The 15,495-nt window shown below is 40.3% G+C and overlaps 1 protein-coding gene across 2 annotated transcripts in view; it reads right to left on the reverse strand.

Annotated features, from left to right (window-relative positions):
* Window positions 1-431: 431 nt before the first annotated feature.
* Window positions 432-15,495, reverse strand: part of SIK2 (salt inducible kinase 2) — a 140,073-nt gene continuing 125,009 nt past the window's right edge. For both annotated transcript variants that reach the window (XM_074304289.1, XM_074304290.1), the window contains 7 exons: window positions 13,055-13,219; window positions 6,764-6,992; window positions 6,119-6,403; window positions 5,805-5,968; window positions 4,983-5,093; window positions 4,333-4,424; window positions 432-3,661 (listed from right to left, as the gene is read on the reverse strand). In XM_074304289.1, coding sequence (XP_074160390.1) covers window positions 3,046-3,661; window positions 4,333-4,424; window positions 4,983-5,093; window positions 5,805-5,968; window positions 6,119-6,403; window positions 6,764-6,992; window positions 13,055-13,219 — 1,662 coding nt within the window. In that variant the 3' untranslated portion in view covers window positions 432-3,045. The remainder of the gene's footprint in view (window positions 3,662-4,332; window positions 4,425-4,982; window positions 5,094-5,804; window positions 5,969-6,118; window positions 6,404-6,763; window positions 6,993-13,054; window positions 13,220-15,495) is intronic.

The following is a 15,495-nucleotide window of genomic DNA, read 5'->3' on the forward strand; positions in this document are numbered from 1 at the left end:
AAAGGAAGGGGCAGAGCTGGCGCCGACTCTGGGCCTACTGGTGTGCAGCTGAGCCACCACCGAATTTAAAGTAGATCTGTCCTCTTTATTTAGAAATACACTGTAATTGCTTTACAGGGTCCAGCATATCATATTTAGTAAATACTAAAGATAAATGCACCTCAATAGTGGTGCCATTTTTCCCCCCAAAGCAAAAACTAATCCCCAAGATCTAAAAGAAAAAAAAAAAGAATGTACCACACACATATTGCACTTTCCTCCATGTGAAATTTTTACCCCATATATATCTCACCAAAGTTTCTTCAGAGGCATCTTATTACAAGATAATGAAGCTAAAAATTACTATACAGTAGTGTACACTCTGCTAATGTTAAACAGACGCAAACAGAAGCAGCTATTTCAAAGTAGCATCAATATACAGTGGTACTATGTCCTTTTAGTGTTATTTTAATATTTGTTTAAAGAAAACTATATGGAGTTTACAGGTCACTGGTTAAGGAACAGAGCAAATGACCTAAATCATGTAGAGCTAACTAACAGTAGGAAGAATCTTCCCTACTTATCAGCTGAAACATCAGTAAATACAGATTGTTACAGGAATTTATTGATCTCTCCCTGAAACACTGGTATTTGGTTTACAAAGACCAGCTATGTAGAAAGGCTCTGCTGCCAAGCTCAGTTATTTGGTAATACTTTTAGGCCCTGCATTGTTGAATGTTGCACTGTTTCTCCCGTCTTTCATATCTTTAAATCTTGGAATAACTTTTCCACTTCTTTTTCCATTGAATGGGTGTCTTTAGTGCCCTGTGACCCCCATGCTGATTCTTTGGGACAGTCTGCTACTCACCTGGCCTCTGGAGAGATTTAGTCAGAGTGAAAGAGATATGGAGAAAGAAGAGAGATATAATTCTGTAATCAACAGAATTGCTATGCTTCTGAAATGGTTCCTATGTTCAAAATGGAAAGTATTTCTATTTCATAAACACCAGAGAACAACACTAGTACATCTTTGAAAACACATCCATCCTTCAATCTAAACATATCAAGCCATTTAGGATCCACAACTGTTTGCAGACTTGAAGCAGTTAGAGATCATATCTTAGAACACAATGAATAAAATAAATGACTGTCACCTAGCAAATCAGGAAGCAATGTAAGGCAACTGTTGCTATTTATGTCAAATTTTTCTTCCTTCTGGCTTAAGTTCTATGGAATCTTAAAATGTAACAACCTCTAGGTAGTCCTACCCAGAAGCACCTCTGATCACCTTTGCCAATTCTATGCACATATTCATGCCTTGAGTGTAAAAACCCTGCTTCCCTGCACACATTTTCTAGAGAAATGAAGACTAGTAGTTCTTCCTAGTTATGACAAGATTATTCTATCCTTCTATCTTTTTTTCTGTCAGGGCCACTTATCTTTGTCCGCCCTTGTCTTTGCCCAGAACGTTAAGCACACAAAGACAGATGAGCTGACCCTACTGAGCCAACCACTGTGGAGGGGAAAGTAGACGGGGGCAGTTTAAATGGTATCCTTGGTTTCTATCCCATTTGTTCCCCTGTGGGACTTTATAACAAAAAAAAAAAAAAAAAGCCTCTTCATGTATTATAGCAGGATCCCTAATCTTTGTGTTGGGGGGCTCATTTGCTCTGTTTGGGAGCAGCCACTCTGAGGACAGGGCTAATTATTCCACATAATACTGAATTTCTAACACTTGGGTGACACTGTCCACATGAGTAATCACTAATTCTAGGTATACAGGAAACTTTGCAATCGCAGCTGCTTTTGAGTCATTTTTGATAAATTCTAAGGTCTGAGGTGAGGTTAAGTTCTACTGATGAATGTCAAGTGACTGGCAGATGGTCTGCTGTGAAATAGTTACCACATCCAGAGTTCTTTGAATATTGCTGTCATACGTTCAACATTTCAAGCCAATAAGCAAGTCAGAGCGGCAGAGGAGGTGAGCCCTCTGTATCCCACATGGTGGAACAGCCCCCCTGATGTGACTTTGGATTCAGCATGGATATGACGGTGCGCTGCCGACCACAGAAGAAGCTGGAAAGCGTGGGGCCGCCACCGCTCCACAGGGCGGCCACACCGACTTGGCCTGTCCTTAATGTGCGCTAAAACCTCACACCGCTGTCTGACAAACAAAGCTTAATAAACCACTAGCGATGGAGAGTGTAAATTTAAAGTACAGCTATTACTTTCTAAGAGACCCAGGAGGCTCCCAAAGGGGCTGTGAGAGAATCTCCCTTCCTGCAGCCCAGGGCCGGCCTTCAGGATGTTGCGGGTGCTTCTCCTTTCTGTGAAACAGAGGACGCCTCTGGAGAACAGGGCTCTGACAGCACAGCAGTCCTTAGGGCCCGAGCCCGGCAGGCCTGGTCCCTCTCTGTGGGGTTGCTGCTTCTGAGGAGATGCGCCACTTCCGGCCACGGGGTTCATCTCTAGCTTCTCCCAACATCGGTGAAATGCTATTATTTACTTATTAGTCAAAGAACAAAGCTCATCACACCACAATTCAATGCCACAATACCACTTTCTTTAAAAATCACCTGTGTACCCACAATCCACAAGCATTCTTGATTTTCCTTTTAGCGCCTAACACTTTGTTGCTTTATTTCAGTGAAAAATATATTGCTTTTATTGCCAGGAAATAGGCCATGCCACATTCTTGCTTTCACCAGGTTTTCCTTGATAATTGACTGGTATAGCCTGGTATAAAATGAAGTCGTGAATTCCTTTCTTCCCACAAAAATGTTTGCTGAGTCTCCCTCCAGTTCACTCTGTTTGCCCAAAGGGCACGATCTTCAGCCTAACAACTACGTTCAGTACCTGCCTCTGAAGCTCCTGTGGACGAGGCCAGCTGAACTTAACCATCCAGCCTCATCCAGGCCCCGATGGTTCCAGCTGAGCAACTTGACATTTCCCCACCAGGGGAAATGCAGGAAAATAAGCTGTGAATTTCAAGGTTGGAATAAAAACAAAAATTCACACTCTTTTCCTTTGCCCCGCTTCCTGACATGAACACTGTGCGTGCTGGGGCTAATTCACAAGGACATAGCCACTGGGCTGGGGGTCCACAGCCTCCATCATTTCACAATCAAAGAGTCCAGGCAGCTCAGAGAGTGTTAATGGGTCGTAGCTGGAAGGGGACTCCCTTGGCCCAGAACTCCTGGGAGAGTCCGGAGGCGCTACATTGCTTTGCTGAGCTGGGTCCATGGAATACTGACAGGGGGTCGGATAGTCTGGCTCAGGGGGGGCAGCACCTGACAGCTCACGAGTCTGATAAGAAAATGCTAAAGGCGGGGGTGCTGCTGGCGGCTGTGGCGGCTGCTGCTGCAGTGGGGAGGACAGTGGAGGAGGGGAGCTGGGAACCTGGGAGGAAGGCAAGGGCTGTAGCTGCAGTTTATGGTACTGGCTGAGGAAGGGGTCATATTGCATCTGCTCAGAGGAAGGCTCCAGGACTGGGCTCAGTGACTGGGCCAAGCTGAACTGGGGCTGCTGGGGTGGCTGAGGCGGAGGACTGGAGAGCTGCTCCTGATGGGGAAGTGGCAGCTGCTGGTTTGGCCTGGGGTAGGAATTCTCTGCTATTTGCATCTGGTTAAAGTACGCCTGCAGCTGGGACTGCTTCTGGAGGAAGAGACGCTTCTGATGGAGCCTGAATCAAGAGGGTAAAAGGAAGGAATTAATACCTCAAGAGACTTTCTCTTTAATGAAAATGAAGACGAACCCAAGTTCTCCAACCTCCTTTCTTCCCAGGAAAAAAGCAACAATAGCAACTCTCCCTCACCTCTAATACCAGTGTTTGGTTCTCCCCCTTCCTGCCAGAGGCTCCAGCATATGCAGGGCCAGGTTTGTGCCCAACTGCCAAATAATAACCACCTGCTAGCAAGACAAAAACTGTCCCAGGGAACCAGCCACTGCCAGTGTTTGAGTAGGGATATGTCCCTGGCCTTCCTCAAAGCTGGGAGTTTTGTTTCTGAAGCTAAAGACTTGAGGAAATTAATCCTGACCAAAATGCATTCCTTAGGCAGTCTCCAGAGGGGCTAAGAATGGGCCTTGAAGGTGTGCCTGACTAGTTCCATCTTTGGGGCACTGAGCACCTTGTTTGGTTTACACTGACCCCTCCAGAAACTGACCACAGCAGAATACAGAAAAAACCCTAAAGGATGAAGGAACACAATTGATGCCTGTTATTCCTAACTGGATAAATGCTTCTGTAAATGTACTGCAGAACCAGTAGCTCTCCTAATTAGAGAGTCTCACAGAAAATACATTCTCCAGTGAGCTATGCCAGGAGAAGTGACTCCTGTGGTCAAAGTCCCTCACCTGTGCTCCTGCAGCTGTTGCTCCAGGCTTCGGGGAGGATCCTTACAGTAAAGTTGGCAGGTGTTCTGTGCTTTGGACAGGAGACTAGGCTTCTGAAACAACATTTGAATAAGAGAACTCCAAAAAATGAGCTTACCAAGATATATCAATTAAGATTTCTTGGGCCTATAGGATAATCTTGAAAAAGAATTAGCAATAATCTTTGCAGGATACAAGACTAATATTTCATTAATTAAGTCACTAACAAGAAGGCAACAGAGTCTTATATGTAAAGATGGAATAGGAGAACTGACAGCCATTTTCAGCTCTGACCCTTCTTGTTCCTTAGTTAAGCATTTCTATAATTTGTACAAGTACAATAAGGATTTACCAGATTTGAAAAACAAGTCATTTACTTTTTCAAATTAGGGTCAGTTGGAGAACACGGATGGCCAGGTTGCCCCTGAACAATCAATACCCGAAGGACATTTATTTTCCTAGGGCACTTGATGACAGATTTTGATCAGAGCATGGGTCTAATTACATTCCCCCAAACCACAAAAAGTACATGATGATGAGGAATTCAGAAGCTCTAAATAACCACCACTCAGAGCAAATGTTTGTTTTGCTCACGGATAATCCTGGCAGAGAATGAAGGGGAAGCATCCCACCTGGAGTCTATGCTGCAGGTATTGAGTCTCTAGGCTTTGCCGTCTAGACAGTTGTGGATGCACACTGTTAGAAAAAACAGAGGTGTTTTCCTGTGGCTGAATGGCTTCCTCCTGATGAGGGGAAGAAGAGAAAGAAATGCAACTTTAAATTCCCTGCAAAAGTTTCAGTTTCAGTAATCATAAGGGTTATCAAGAAGAATCTCAACTCTCCATCATGCAGTATGGAGAGAACAGAGGAAAAGTCTTCCTTGAAGGCTCCTGACTACCATGGGTAGAATGTAGCACAAAGAATGATCACCTATGACTTTTACTAGCCCAATTTCTCTTTAGCTGATTTGACACCTTTTATGCCATCTTTAATATCCAATTCACTACTGGTAACATGCTAAAAGTGTAAGTCTATGCATGCTTCTATATGGCCTCACTATGGCACTTTGGGTTATTTAAAGTCTTGATCTTTGGAGACCATAGTTCCTTAATTGCAAACCAAAGAGCCTTTAGTAGATAAAATAGTATGTGGATGGTATGAGGACATAGTATCTTTTGTATGAAAAATTTATGACTCCAGAGATCTAAACTATGGTATTTAGTTGGGAATGCTTAGTTCTGTGGTGGTTTTAGTGATGTTCAGCTAACTATAAGAAGGAGGTCTGATTAACCTTCAGATGCTCACCTAAAGATTCTGGACAGAAGGGGAAATTATTTACAATTACATGTTTTTTATAAAAGATCCCTTATGCTCCAGGAAAGGAGGAATGTCTTTCCAGAACTATTGCATGCCTTGGATTCACACTCATTATCTAAAGGGCCTAGGATACCCACCTGTGAGGCACTGCTAACAAGGTCTTGGAGCTGAGGAGATGCTGATGCTAAGTTAGGTTCTGCCTCTGACCCCATCTGTTCATAAAGCAACTGGACTTTGTTCAGTTCAAGAATTCCTTTGGTTCGAGCCAGGTTCTGAAGGTGTTGTCTAAATGCTACAAGTCCTAAACAAACACACAAACAATAACCCAGATGAATACCCAAGGCCTTATATAGCAAATAACTAATACAAATACAAACCCATCACAAACACCAAATGTGATTACAAAGCCCCACTTATTTTGAGAACTGGTAGAAAAGTAGAGGAGAGATACCTTGTGTGAGAGAGGTATCTGACGCCCTCCGGCCTTCTCTGAAGCTCACTGGGGACCTGTTGTGGGCCTCTCGTTTCTGGGAGCTCAGAACCTGCATGGCTGGGTTGGCTGGCCGTATGCTTATGAAAGGAGGGGTCAGGCGATGAGCGGGCTGATTGGCCAACATGATGTCCTTCAGGGATGGATTGTCCTCTAGAAAGTTCAGATCCCTCTGAATGGATCCCATGTCATATTCAGAATCCACACTGCCCAAGGAAGGGTGGTCGTTCACAGAAAAGACTTTTCCTTCAAGAACCAACAAAGCACATATAAGCAACAACTGTAAATCTTTCTCTGGGCATGTGCTGCATAGCACAGCCAGATAACTAATAAACCAGCAATTCTGTAAACTTTTCAAGTTCCTAGGCTAAATCTTCTAAGGATGAAATGAACTATTTTTCCAACTTCCAAATTTTCAGAATATGGGGAAAGCATCAGAAGATGAGAACTCCTTTAAAGCTCCAGATATACTGGGTTCTAGGATTTTATCTTATTGCTATCTGGTCTAAATACAGACTAAAACTTAATAGTTGATTCTTAACTCTCAGATGGTAAGGATACAATTTAAATAGTGAAGGTAGGCCTGATGCCTATCCCAACACATACCTGTTCCGGGCATCATGACTAGCTGATTAGTCACTTCTGCCAGTGTGTGACGTCGTTGCCCACAACGTGTTGACTGGAAAGCATCAAATGTATGGCTGGGGTCTTCCTCCGACTCCCCTTCTGTCTCTATTCCTTCATCGATAGATGTCTCCATCATATTACTTGGCAGAGACTGGCAACCTTTTCTCATCATTATGGGGGGCACTGGGTCCAGCAGACAACCATTCACCTACAATACAAGAGTGTAAGAGTGAAAATCGTCAGCCACTGCTCTGTTGAAACACTAGATGTTTCTGTAAAAAAAGATGGTACAGCTGGTGTTGTTTAGTCAGTTTTCAATCGTGTCTGACTGATTCCATTTGGGTTCTTTGGGCAAAAACACTGGCATGGTTGGCCATTTACTTCTCTAGTTCATTACAAAAGAAGAAACTGAGGTACACAGGGTTAAGTGATTTACCCAGGGTCACACAGCTAGTAAGTGTCTGAGGCTAAATTTGAACTCAGAAAATTAAGTCTTTCTAACAACAAGCCCTGCCACTCTATCTACTGTGCCTTTTAGCTGCCCCAAGGGAGTACAGACATGGAAGCCAGTTGTAAACGGACTGAAATATGGAAACCTCACATGGCATTTTGTGGACCAAAAATTCCAACAAGACCACTGTGTGCTCTCCACAAGATAAAGGCCTGCTCTACCACAAATTAGCATCTTCATTGAGGTTGTTCTTTCCTGTGGTTCTACCTTCTCAGGCACACTCTATATTGAAATTAGCCAGGTTTTTGTTTTAATTTTTTGAGAGGGGAAAAGGAAGAGAAGAAACAAAGCAATAGTGAGGAACAAGAGTACATTTGTTGTACTATTCAGGAAGGAAGAATGTCCAATATTCTTCACGTTTTGAATTATGCTAAAGCATTCCAGCATACTTTTGTGCTCACAACCATAGTCCTTGCCCACTGGATTTAGCTTTTATTGGTCCTATGTACCTGTAGTATATAAGTGTGAACATTCTCTTTTGAGGTTAGCAACACAACAAAGACATGAAATAATATTCTAAATGTTCAGGTCTCCCATTATAGAATAATAAGTGACTTACATGCTCCCAAATCCAGGAGAAGTTAATGAATGCCAGAGTACTGAACTCACTTTCCACAAACAACATATGCAATAATCTACATATAACTTCCAGCAGAGCTTAGCTCTGTCTTGCTCAGAGAGTAGAATTTAGCATAGTGAAGCCAAGCTTTTAGAAGCTATTGCCAAGAAAGCCCACTTATACTTGAAAGATCTAATACAGGGTGGACAGACACATCCAGAAGGAAACTATAGTCTGGCTCTCTCCTGGATAGTAAAAGCTCCAAGAAAAAGCAAATCTTTGTCTTGTTACTGTTCCCCCTTTGTGTAATCGTGTATACCCTGTGAACAACTTCTTAGAACAGCCAGTCAGAGGGGCACTCAGCTCTAAGAAACACTTTCACCTGGAAGATGGTGTAGAATAATTATTTCCTTTGGAAACAGGATAGACTCATATGTGAGGTGACGTGGGACCTTCCTGTGCCAGAAACTGCCCTTTCCCTGTAGCCAATCATCTTGGAGGAATTTTAGGCTCTTTATTTGGAGAGGGAGACTTGGGTGACTAAGACCTTTGTTTGCCTGTGCAGAGGTTATGCCATGAAAATAGCTTTGGGGCTGTGCCATCCTTGGGAATAGGGAAGTTGCTGCTACATTTCAAAGAAAAAGCACTTAGAGAAGAAGTCAAGTGAGGTCTCAAAGGGAGTGTTTCTTCAGGGCCTACCCAGGCCCCTGGTACCCCAGAACTCTCACCCTCATAAGCTACTTCTGTTCCCAGATTGGACTTTCCCTGGTTTCTCTCTTTCTTGGGTGGCTAAAACTTTCAAAACCAAGTGGATGCTTGAGAAGCATCTTTTAACTCCCACTTTGGCTTCTGAGACCAGTGTAACTACTCATTCAACCAAGCAAGTAACAATTCATTTTACTGAGCCCCTACTTTGTCTGAGGGGCTTCAAGGACAAAAGAGAGAGAGCAAATACGATCTCACTGCAAAGCCCAGAGAATGGAGAAAGGGCTAAGTATTTTGCTCCTTAACAATTTTGAATTTGTAACTTTTATTAAAATCTTACTAGTGAGCAGAGACCTGATGTGGATATCTTAGTGGATCTGTTACAACTACTCAAAAAAATTGCTACCAATGAAGTGACTCCTGGAAAAAAGCAATATTGAATTTTTGCTTCTTGCATGATAGAGATAGAAAGTTTGATAGGCATTACTATTGGTTGCAGCTCTGCTTCACTTAAATTTTAATTTGTGTGCAAGTCAAGACCATTACCCTCAAGATAGAATGAACAACTACCAGTCTGCCAAAAACAACCAGGTAATGGTGGAGAGATTAGCCAGAAGAAACTCTTGCTCTCATCAGCACTTCAGAATCTGCTCTTTTTTACACCATATCCTTCTTTCATTAACAACAAGCAGTTAAATGGCAAGGTAGTAAGATCAGGAGAAGAAATTCTCTGATGCCCCATGGCTTGATCAAGTTTAAGAATGTGTTAAAAAATGACAATCAGTCTCTGGTTATGGCTCAGCTGCTCTTGTCGCAGGAAGCTTCTATTCTCCTCAGTCTGTCTTCAATTTGGCTATAACAATTCCCATTTATATAGTTATAAGGCTTACTTTCCCCCCAAGAACACTGAAGTAGGCAGTGAAAATATCAGTCCTGTTTTACAGATGGAGAAAGCAAGGCTCAAGGATGTTAAATGACTTGAATGTAATTATCTATTTTATAAATGTCAAGATTGAAATCTGGACCAGTTTCCTCACTCCAAGCACTGCACGCTTTCTTTTCATTATTTCATGCCATTATAGGGGGGGAGTAGCATCATGAAATCTAAATATATCATCCAAGATGTTGCCAGTGCTCTTCTCCTCCTTTGCCAGATTGGCAAAAGAACCAAGAGAAGTTACTATGTTTGGCACAGACAATCTTATTCTGGCATTAAAATGGGCAAAGGTGCCATTATACATTGTAAACCTTTGCAGCAACAATAAAAAATGCCTGTGTAATACTGGGAACGAAAGACATCTTCGCTTGGCAGTTGGACTGATTAGCGAGCAGATGAAATGGGATATAATAATGCTTTCAACAGCAGTTTGGGATTTTCTTCTTCTCAACACTTTTAACACTTTGGACATTCTGTGGCAAAAATGGCTGGCAGTTTTTGTGTGATATCTGTTATTAGAAATAGGGTATTTTGTTCTAGAAAAAAAATCTCTGGTGCTTGAGGCATGCAAATCAGAGGATTTTTGAAATGTAACAGGACCTGGAGAGATTTCTTTGAAAGTCACTTTTTTTCCCTCTCCCTGAACTCAGTTCACAAGCCACTAAAATGTTTAGGTCACAAACAGGACTCACAATAGTCAATGATCCTATCAACAAGGGATATAACTTCTATTTCTTTCATAGAAAAAGATGCTTGAGAAATAAGTTCTTGTGCCAGTGAATAGTATCATTTATAGCAAAAATAGCAGAAACAAAATCTACATTGTACTACAATATTTTGAAACAAATGTTAATGTCTATGAAAATTCATCACTATCCCATTTTATTCATGGCTCAATTTTCTTCCTTTTGGCTGGCAGAAGAGGGATGGTGATTTGGAAAATCTTATTATTGGCCCTTATGGTCCCCTCAAAATGAAAACAGAAATGATTATGAAATATGTAGAAATACTTCTTTGTAGAACTTATCATCCTCAAAACAACAAATACAAGCAAAAGTTGATTCTACAAACTAAAAATGAGACTACTAAGTACTACTTTTTCATGACCCTAAACTGATGCTAGTCAATGTACTGGGACTGATTAGCTAAATGAAGGCAGCTCAGCAGAAAGAATACTGAATCTGAGGAAAGGAAGCTATGGATTTTACTACCATCTTACTGGCACCTTTAATGGCTGAGTAAACACATGAACAAGTCACTTGATTCTCTGAGACTCAGTTTTCTCATCTCTAAACAAGGGATAATAATATCTTTTAAGTATTTCCATTCTAGGGATACTGTGAGCTTTAGAAGAAGCAATATATAAGGGCATTGCAAACATTAAAACCTTTATAAAACCATCAGCTGTAATCTGCTATCAAAATAATCATTATAACTATTATAGATACAGATGCAGGATACTAAAAGCAACACAATTTACTAATGGCCTCAGGCTTGAATGCAGTCTCTCTAGCATGTTTTAGACAGCTGTAAATAATCAAGAGGTTGGATGAGAAGGGATCATGGGATTTGGAGCACAGAGGCATCTAGTCTAACCCTATTTATTTCACAAATAATAAAACCAAGGCTTGCAGAAGTGAAGTAACTTTTCTAAAGACATACATGTAAAACTGGACCACTATTTACCTCATGTCCTCAAATTCCAAGTTAAGAGTGCTCTGTCAAGCCACAGAGCCTCCTTAAAGTCTATCTTGGTTCCTCTGGGTTTGGAACTTGAGAGTTCTCATACCTTTGAAGATCACAGGTCTGAATAATAATCATAGGAAGATGTAGTCCCATTGAAATTTAGTATAAATGTCAGTTACTGAGGACAGAAATGAAATTTCTGAATATACAAGGTTACAAAATGCTTCCTAAAAAATATCACAGGTGAAAATTTGTAATCAGATGCATACCAATCAAAAGGAACAGGAAGATAAGTTGTAGTCATATTAGATGATACACCAGAGCCATAGAGTTGAAGGAATGGAAGAGATCTCAGGAATTATCTATTTCAACTTTTATTCAAATCTCCTTTCTACCATCCCCAACAAGTGGTTATCCAACTTCTTAAATACTGAGAGAAGCAAGGAGTGTGCCATTGACTGAGTCTGTTCACTACAGTTTTCTAAGGTTCTAAAAGTTTCTATGTGTAGTGATTTATAGATCCCAAAGGAGGCAGTAAGGAGGAGAATAAGCTAACAGAAACAGAAATATAACAGGCAAAAAATGAGCCTACTACTTTGCATGGCAGAGTTATACCAAGATTTTAGAATTGTAACCTTCATACAAAAGCATTAAGTAGCATTCTAAATCTTCCCCCTAATCATTTTCAATTTGTTCCCTAGTTACAATAAAACACACGGGCTTTAAAATAGTTCACTCTAATGCAGACAGTGTCCTATTTGCATGTTTGGGGCCTGCTGCCCTCATAGATGAAACTTTTATACTCTATGCTTGTCTTTTCTCAGGATTTCAAAAGGGGTGAGTTGTTGGGTATTTTTGGGGGGAAGGAGTCCCTTCTTATCTTTTCCCTCATAATTTATGTCCAGATTTTCAGCATGTAAAGAATAGAGTAAAATGGCTTCCCAACCAAGTAGGAAGGGAGGTAGCTCATAGGGTATATTGAACAGCATTCTAAGCAGACATACAAACCTCCTAGGTATGAAATACTAGGGAAAGAAAAGTCTATCACCCAAATGGCAACCATTTCTATCTCTAATAGGGGGCAGCAGCTCAATCTCATGTCTTATTCAAAATACTGCTTTGGTTTCACATCCTATCACTAAATTTGTCTGCTCTCCATCTGAAATGCGATGTGCAAAAAATTCATCTCCTTCAAAAATGATCCAAATTCCATGTATTTAAGTAGCAAGAAGACAGTTTCATGGATTTACAGCCATAGATGATCAGGGAATAGTGGGAACAACGAAGAAGGTCAAACTTTGTCCTTTGAAACAATTATTTCACAAGTTTTCAGAAGTACTTTTTGCTTCTGGTTTCCCTCAAAAAATTCCCCAAAATATAAGAACCCCACAACCCACTAAGAAAAAAATGAGAAGAGACCTGTATCCTTGAGGAACAGCTTTTCAGAAACAATATGCTTTGGTGGCCAGCTTCTTAAACTATTATTCAGGACCCCATATGGGGTCTCATTGCATTAAAAGGGAGTAGAAAAAAAATTGAAGAAGACCTGCTTAGTAGATAGAATGTTGAATATAAAGTCAGGAAACCCCGAGTCATTGCCTCCAACAATGACTGATAATAGGACTAAGGGCAAATAGTGTTCTTATCTGTAACATGGAGATATAACACTGAATTCCTTACTCAGTTTTAGGGCACAAAATAAAGTTCCAAACTAGGAAAATATGTCATTGATTAGTGCAGAGGTCTACCATTGGTATTTTCTGATGACTCTTTTTGTAGTGCCTCCCAGTCTGTATCAGTGAAAAACTGCCACTGCTGAATGCTGTGAGGGAACCACAATTCGGCTCTGAACTACATAGGAGCACACTGTACCTTTGGCGTATCAATTCGTTCTTCCTCCATAAATGTTGCCTCGGCCTGGCATCCAGAATTTGGAAAGGAAAAGGCCTCCACGTTTGATGTTTGAGGAAGGATGGGGGACCTCAACAGTCTCATGTTCTGTGAACGTATGGTCATTGGGGGACCAACAGTTTGTGCCTAAAGAGCAAAAAGGATATATTTTGGTAAAATAAATACAATCTATCACCAAAAAAAAAAAAATCAATAAAATAATATTCTTTGGGTGCAAATAATATTGGTAAGTGTTGGAATTGTAGATTTTCCCTCATATATAATATGAAGAGTCTGATATGTTTAGCATTAATAAGGTACATATATGAGTTGTGAAGTTATCTGACACATTAGATTGTCCCAATGCTGTATGTTGGTCTCTTGATTTTTTCTAAAATTCCAAGTTGTGGAGCATAATTTTGTCAGAGGGCAAAAGACATTTTGAATAGACCTATGAACACGTATCCCATGTTGTTTTTTATATTTATATTTTTGTGTGGTAGGAGATATTGCTGTGGCCATGGATGGAGTCAACAAGACAAAAAAAAAAAAAGAAAAAGACAGTGGAAAGTAAAAGTAGGGAAAAAAATTAATTCACAGACTATTTACTCAAATGAGATTTATCTCCTCTATGTCCATTACACCCAAGTAATAGTATATGGTATTGAGTTTTACTTAGGAAAAATGAATCTGCTTTAGAATGCTTCCTGTGATTCTGACTGCATCTTTCTGCTAGCCATTCTAGGCTGACTGGCATGAGAAATAATTTCAAAACAGGAAGAGGAATTAAAAGGGAGGGGAAGAGGGAAAAGAAAATAAAGGAATGAAAGAGAAAAAGTATGAAAGAGAATGTTTATTCTTTATGATATGACTAGGGGTTCCGTAATGTTATTATGGAACCTGAAAAAGGTATTTTAAAGAATGAACAATAGAGTGTCAGCCCTGAAGTTCAAATTTGGCCACAGACACTCAACACTTCCTAGCTGTGTGACCCTGGGCAAGTCACTTAACCCCAATTGCCTCAGCAAAACAGAATGAATAGGTTTCTGAGTCTCCTATTATTTGTTTACTTAAATTATATTCACTGTATGGACAATATATCGGTGCCAGTCCAGGAAATTTAGTCACTTTTCTTTGAATTGTCTTAGGAAAAATCTCAACTATCACTTGGCAAGATAACAAACACTAAAGTCCATTCTTGAACTAAACTGCCAAGTATTCAAACTCTGCTGCAGAGAGCACAACTCTGTTGGCATGGCCACATGGTTTGAATGGTAAATGTATGCTTGCCAAAAAGACTATTTTATGGAGAGCTCACACAAAGCAAGCATGCACAAAGTGGTCAGAAAAAGAGATATGAGGACACTCTCAAGGACTTTAGAATTGATCATATGACATGGAAGACACCAGCACAGGCTGGCCCAGCATGGCATGCCCTCACCAGAGTAAGTGGTATGTTCCATGTGAAGCACAGTAAATTAGTTCAGAAGAAACATGAAATTAGAGAAACCCCCTCAATGTTCATAGGGGCCCAACCAATGGCAGAGCATTCTGAGCTTGGAGTGGTCTAATCAGCCATAGTTGAACATATTTAACTTGACTCTAACATAGAGATGTCTTTTGGACCTCTTTGAGGACAAAGGACAACAACCAACCAATTTAAACTATATCATCATATGGCTACATAAAACAATCTGGGGGAATATGGTCACATTAATTATGTGCTGGTTCTACTATCTCCCAAAATATCTCTCATTAGTTAGATGAAGGAAAAATTTCAGATGAATCCAAACCTACTGAATTTCTACGAAGTTCTGGCAAAAACAAACTTCTCCCTAAATTTTATTGGATTTCTTTAATGTAGTTCTTTAATAAAGCAGTAAAAACATCTTTTAAATGGTTTTTCCTACTGCCTGATGTGAGGGACAACCAAAGAACTATTTTGCGTTCAAAAGCCACCACAAGGATGCAAAAGTATCTACCTGCTTGGCAAAGTCATATTTCTTTTATTTTAAAATAGTATTTTATCCCTCACCCCCCCAAATTATATATCAAGACAAAGATTTTCAGTTCCAATTTTTTTCCCTCCCTCCCCTTTTCTCTTTCTAAAATGTTAAGCAATTTGATATAAGTTATACATATGCTACTGTGTATCAGTGTCTGACATCTTATCTTGTCAGGTGATCTTCAGAATTTTTCCAAGCTGATTCAAATGTTCTGGGGTACTTGACTTTAAATTTCGAATGGATGCACCTTAATTATTTAAATTCCATTGAATCCCTTATAAGTCTCATGAAATTTTAAGATGATATCTTTCAAGGATCAGGAATAATGAAATTAGAAAAAGGCGGTATTATATTTGGTTCCTTGAAATAGCTGTCAAACAAGTATCATATCATGATCACAGATGTAAAAGGGTAAGA

The sequence above is a fragment of the Sminthopsis crassicaudata genome, chromosome 3, assembly GCF_048593235.1.
Source record: "Sminthopsis crassicaudata isolate SCR6 chromosome 3, ASM4859323v1, whole genome shotgun sequence".
In the NCBI taxonomy this organism is placed as follows: domain Eukaryota; kingdom Metazoa; phylum Chordata; class Mammalia; order Dasyuromorphia; family Dasyuridae; genus Sminthopsis; species Sminthopsis crassicaudata.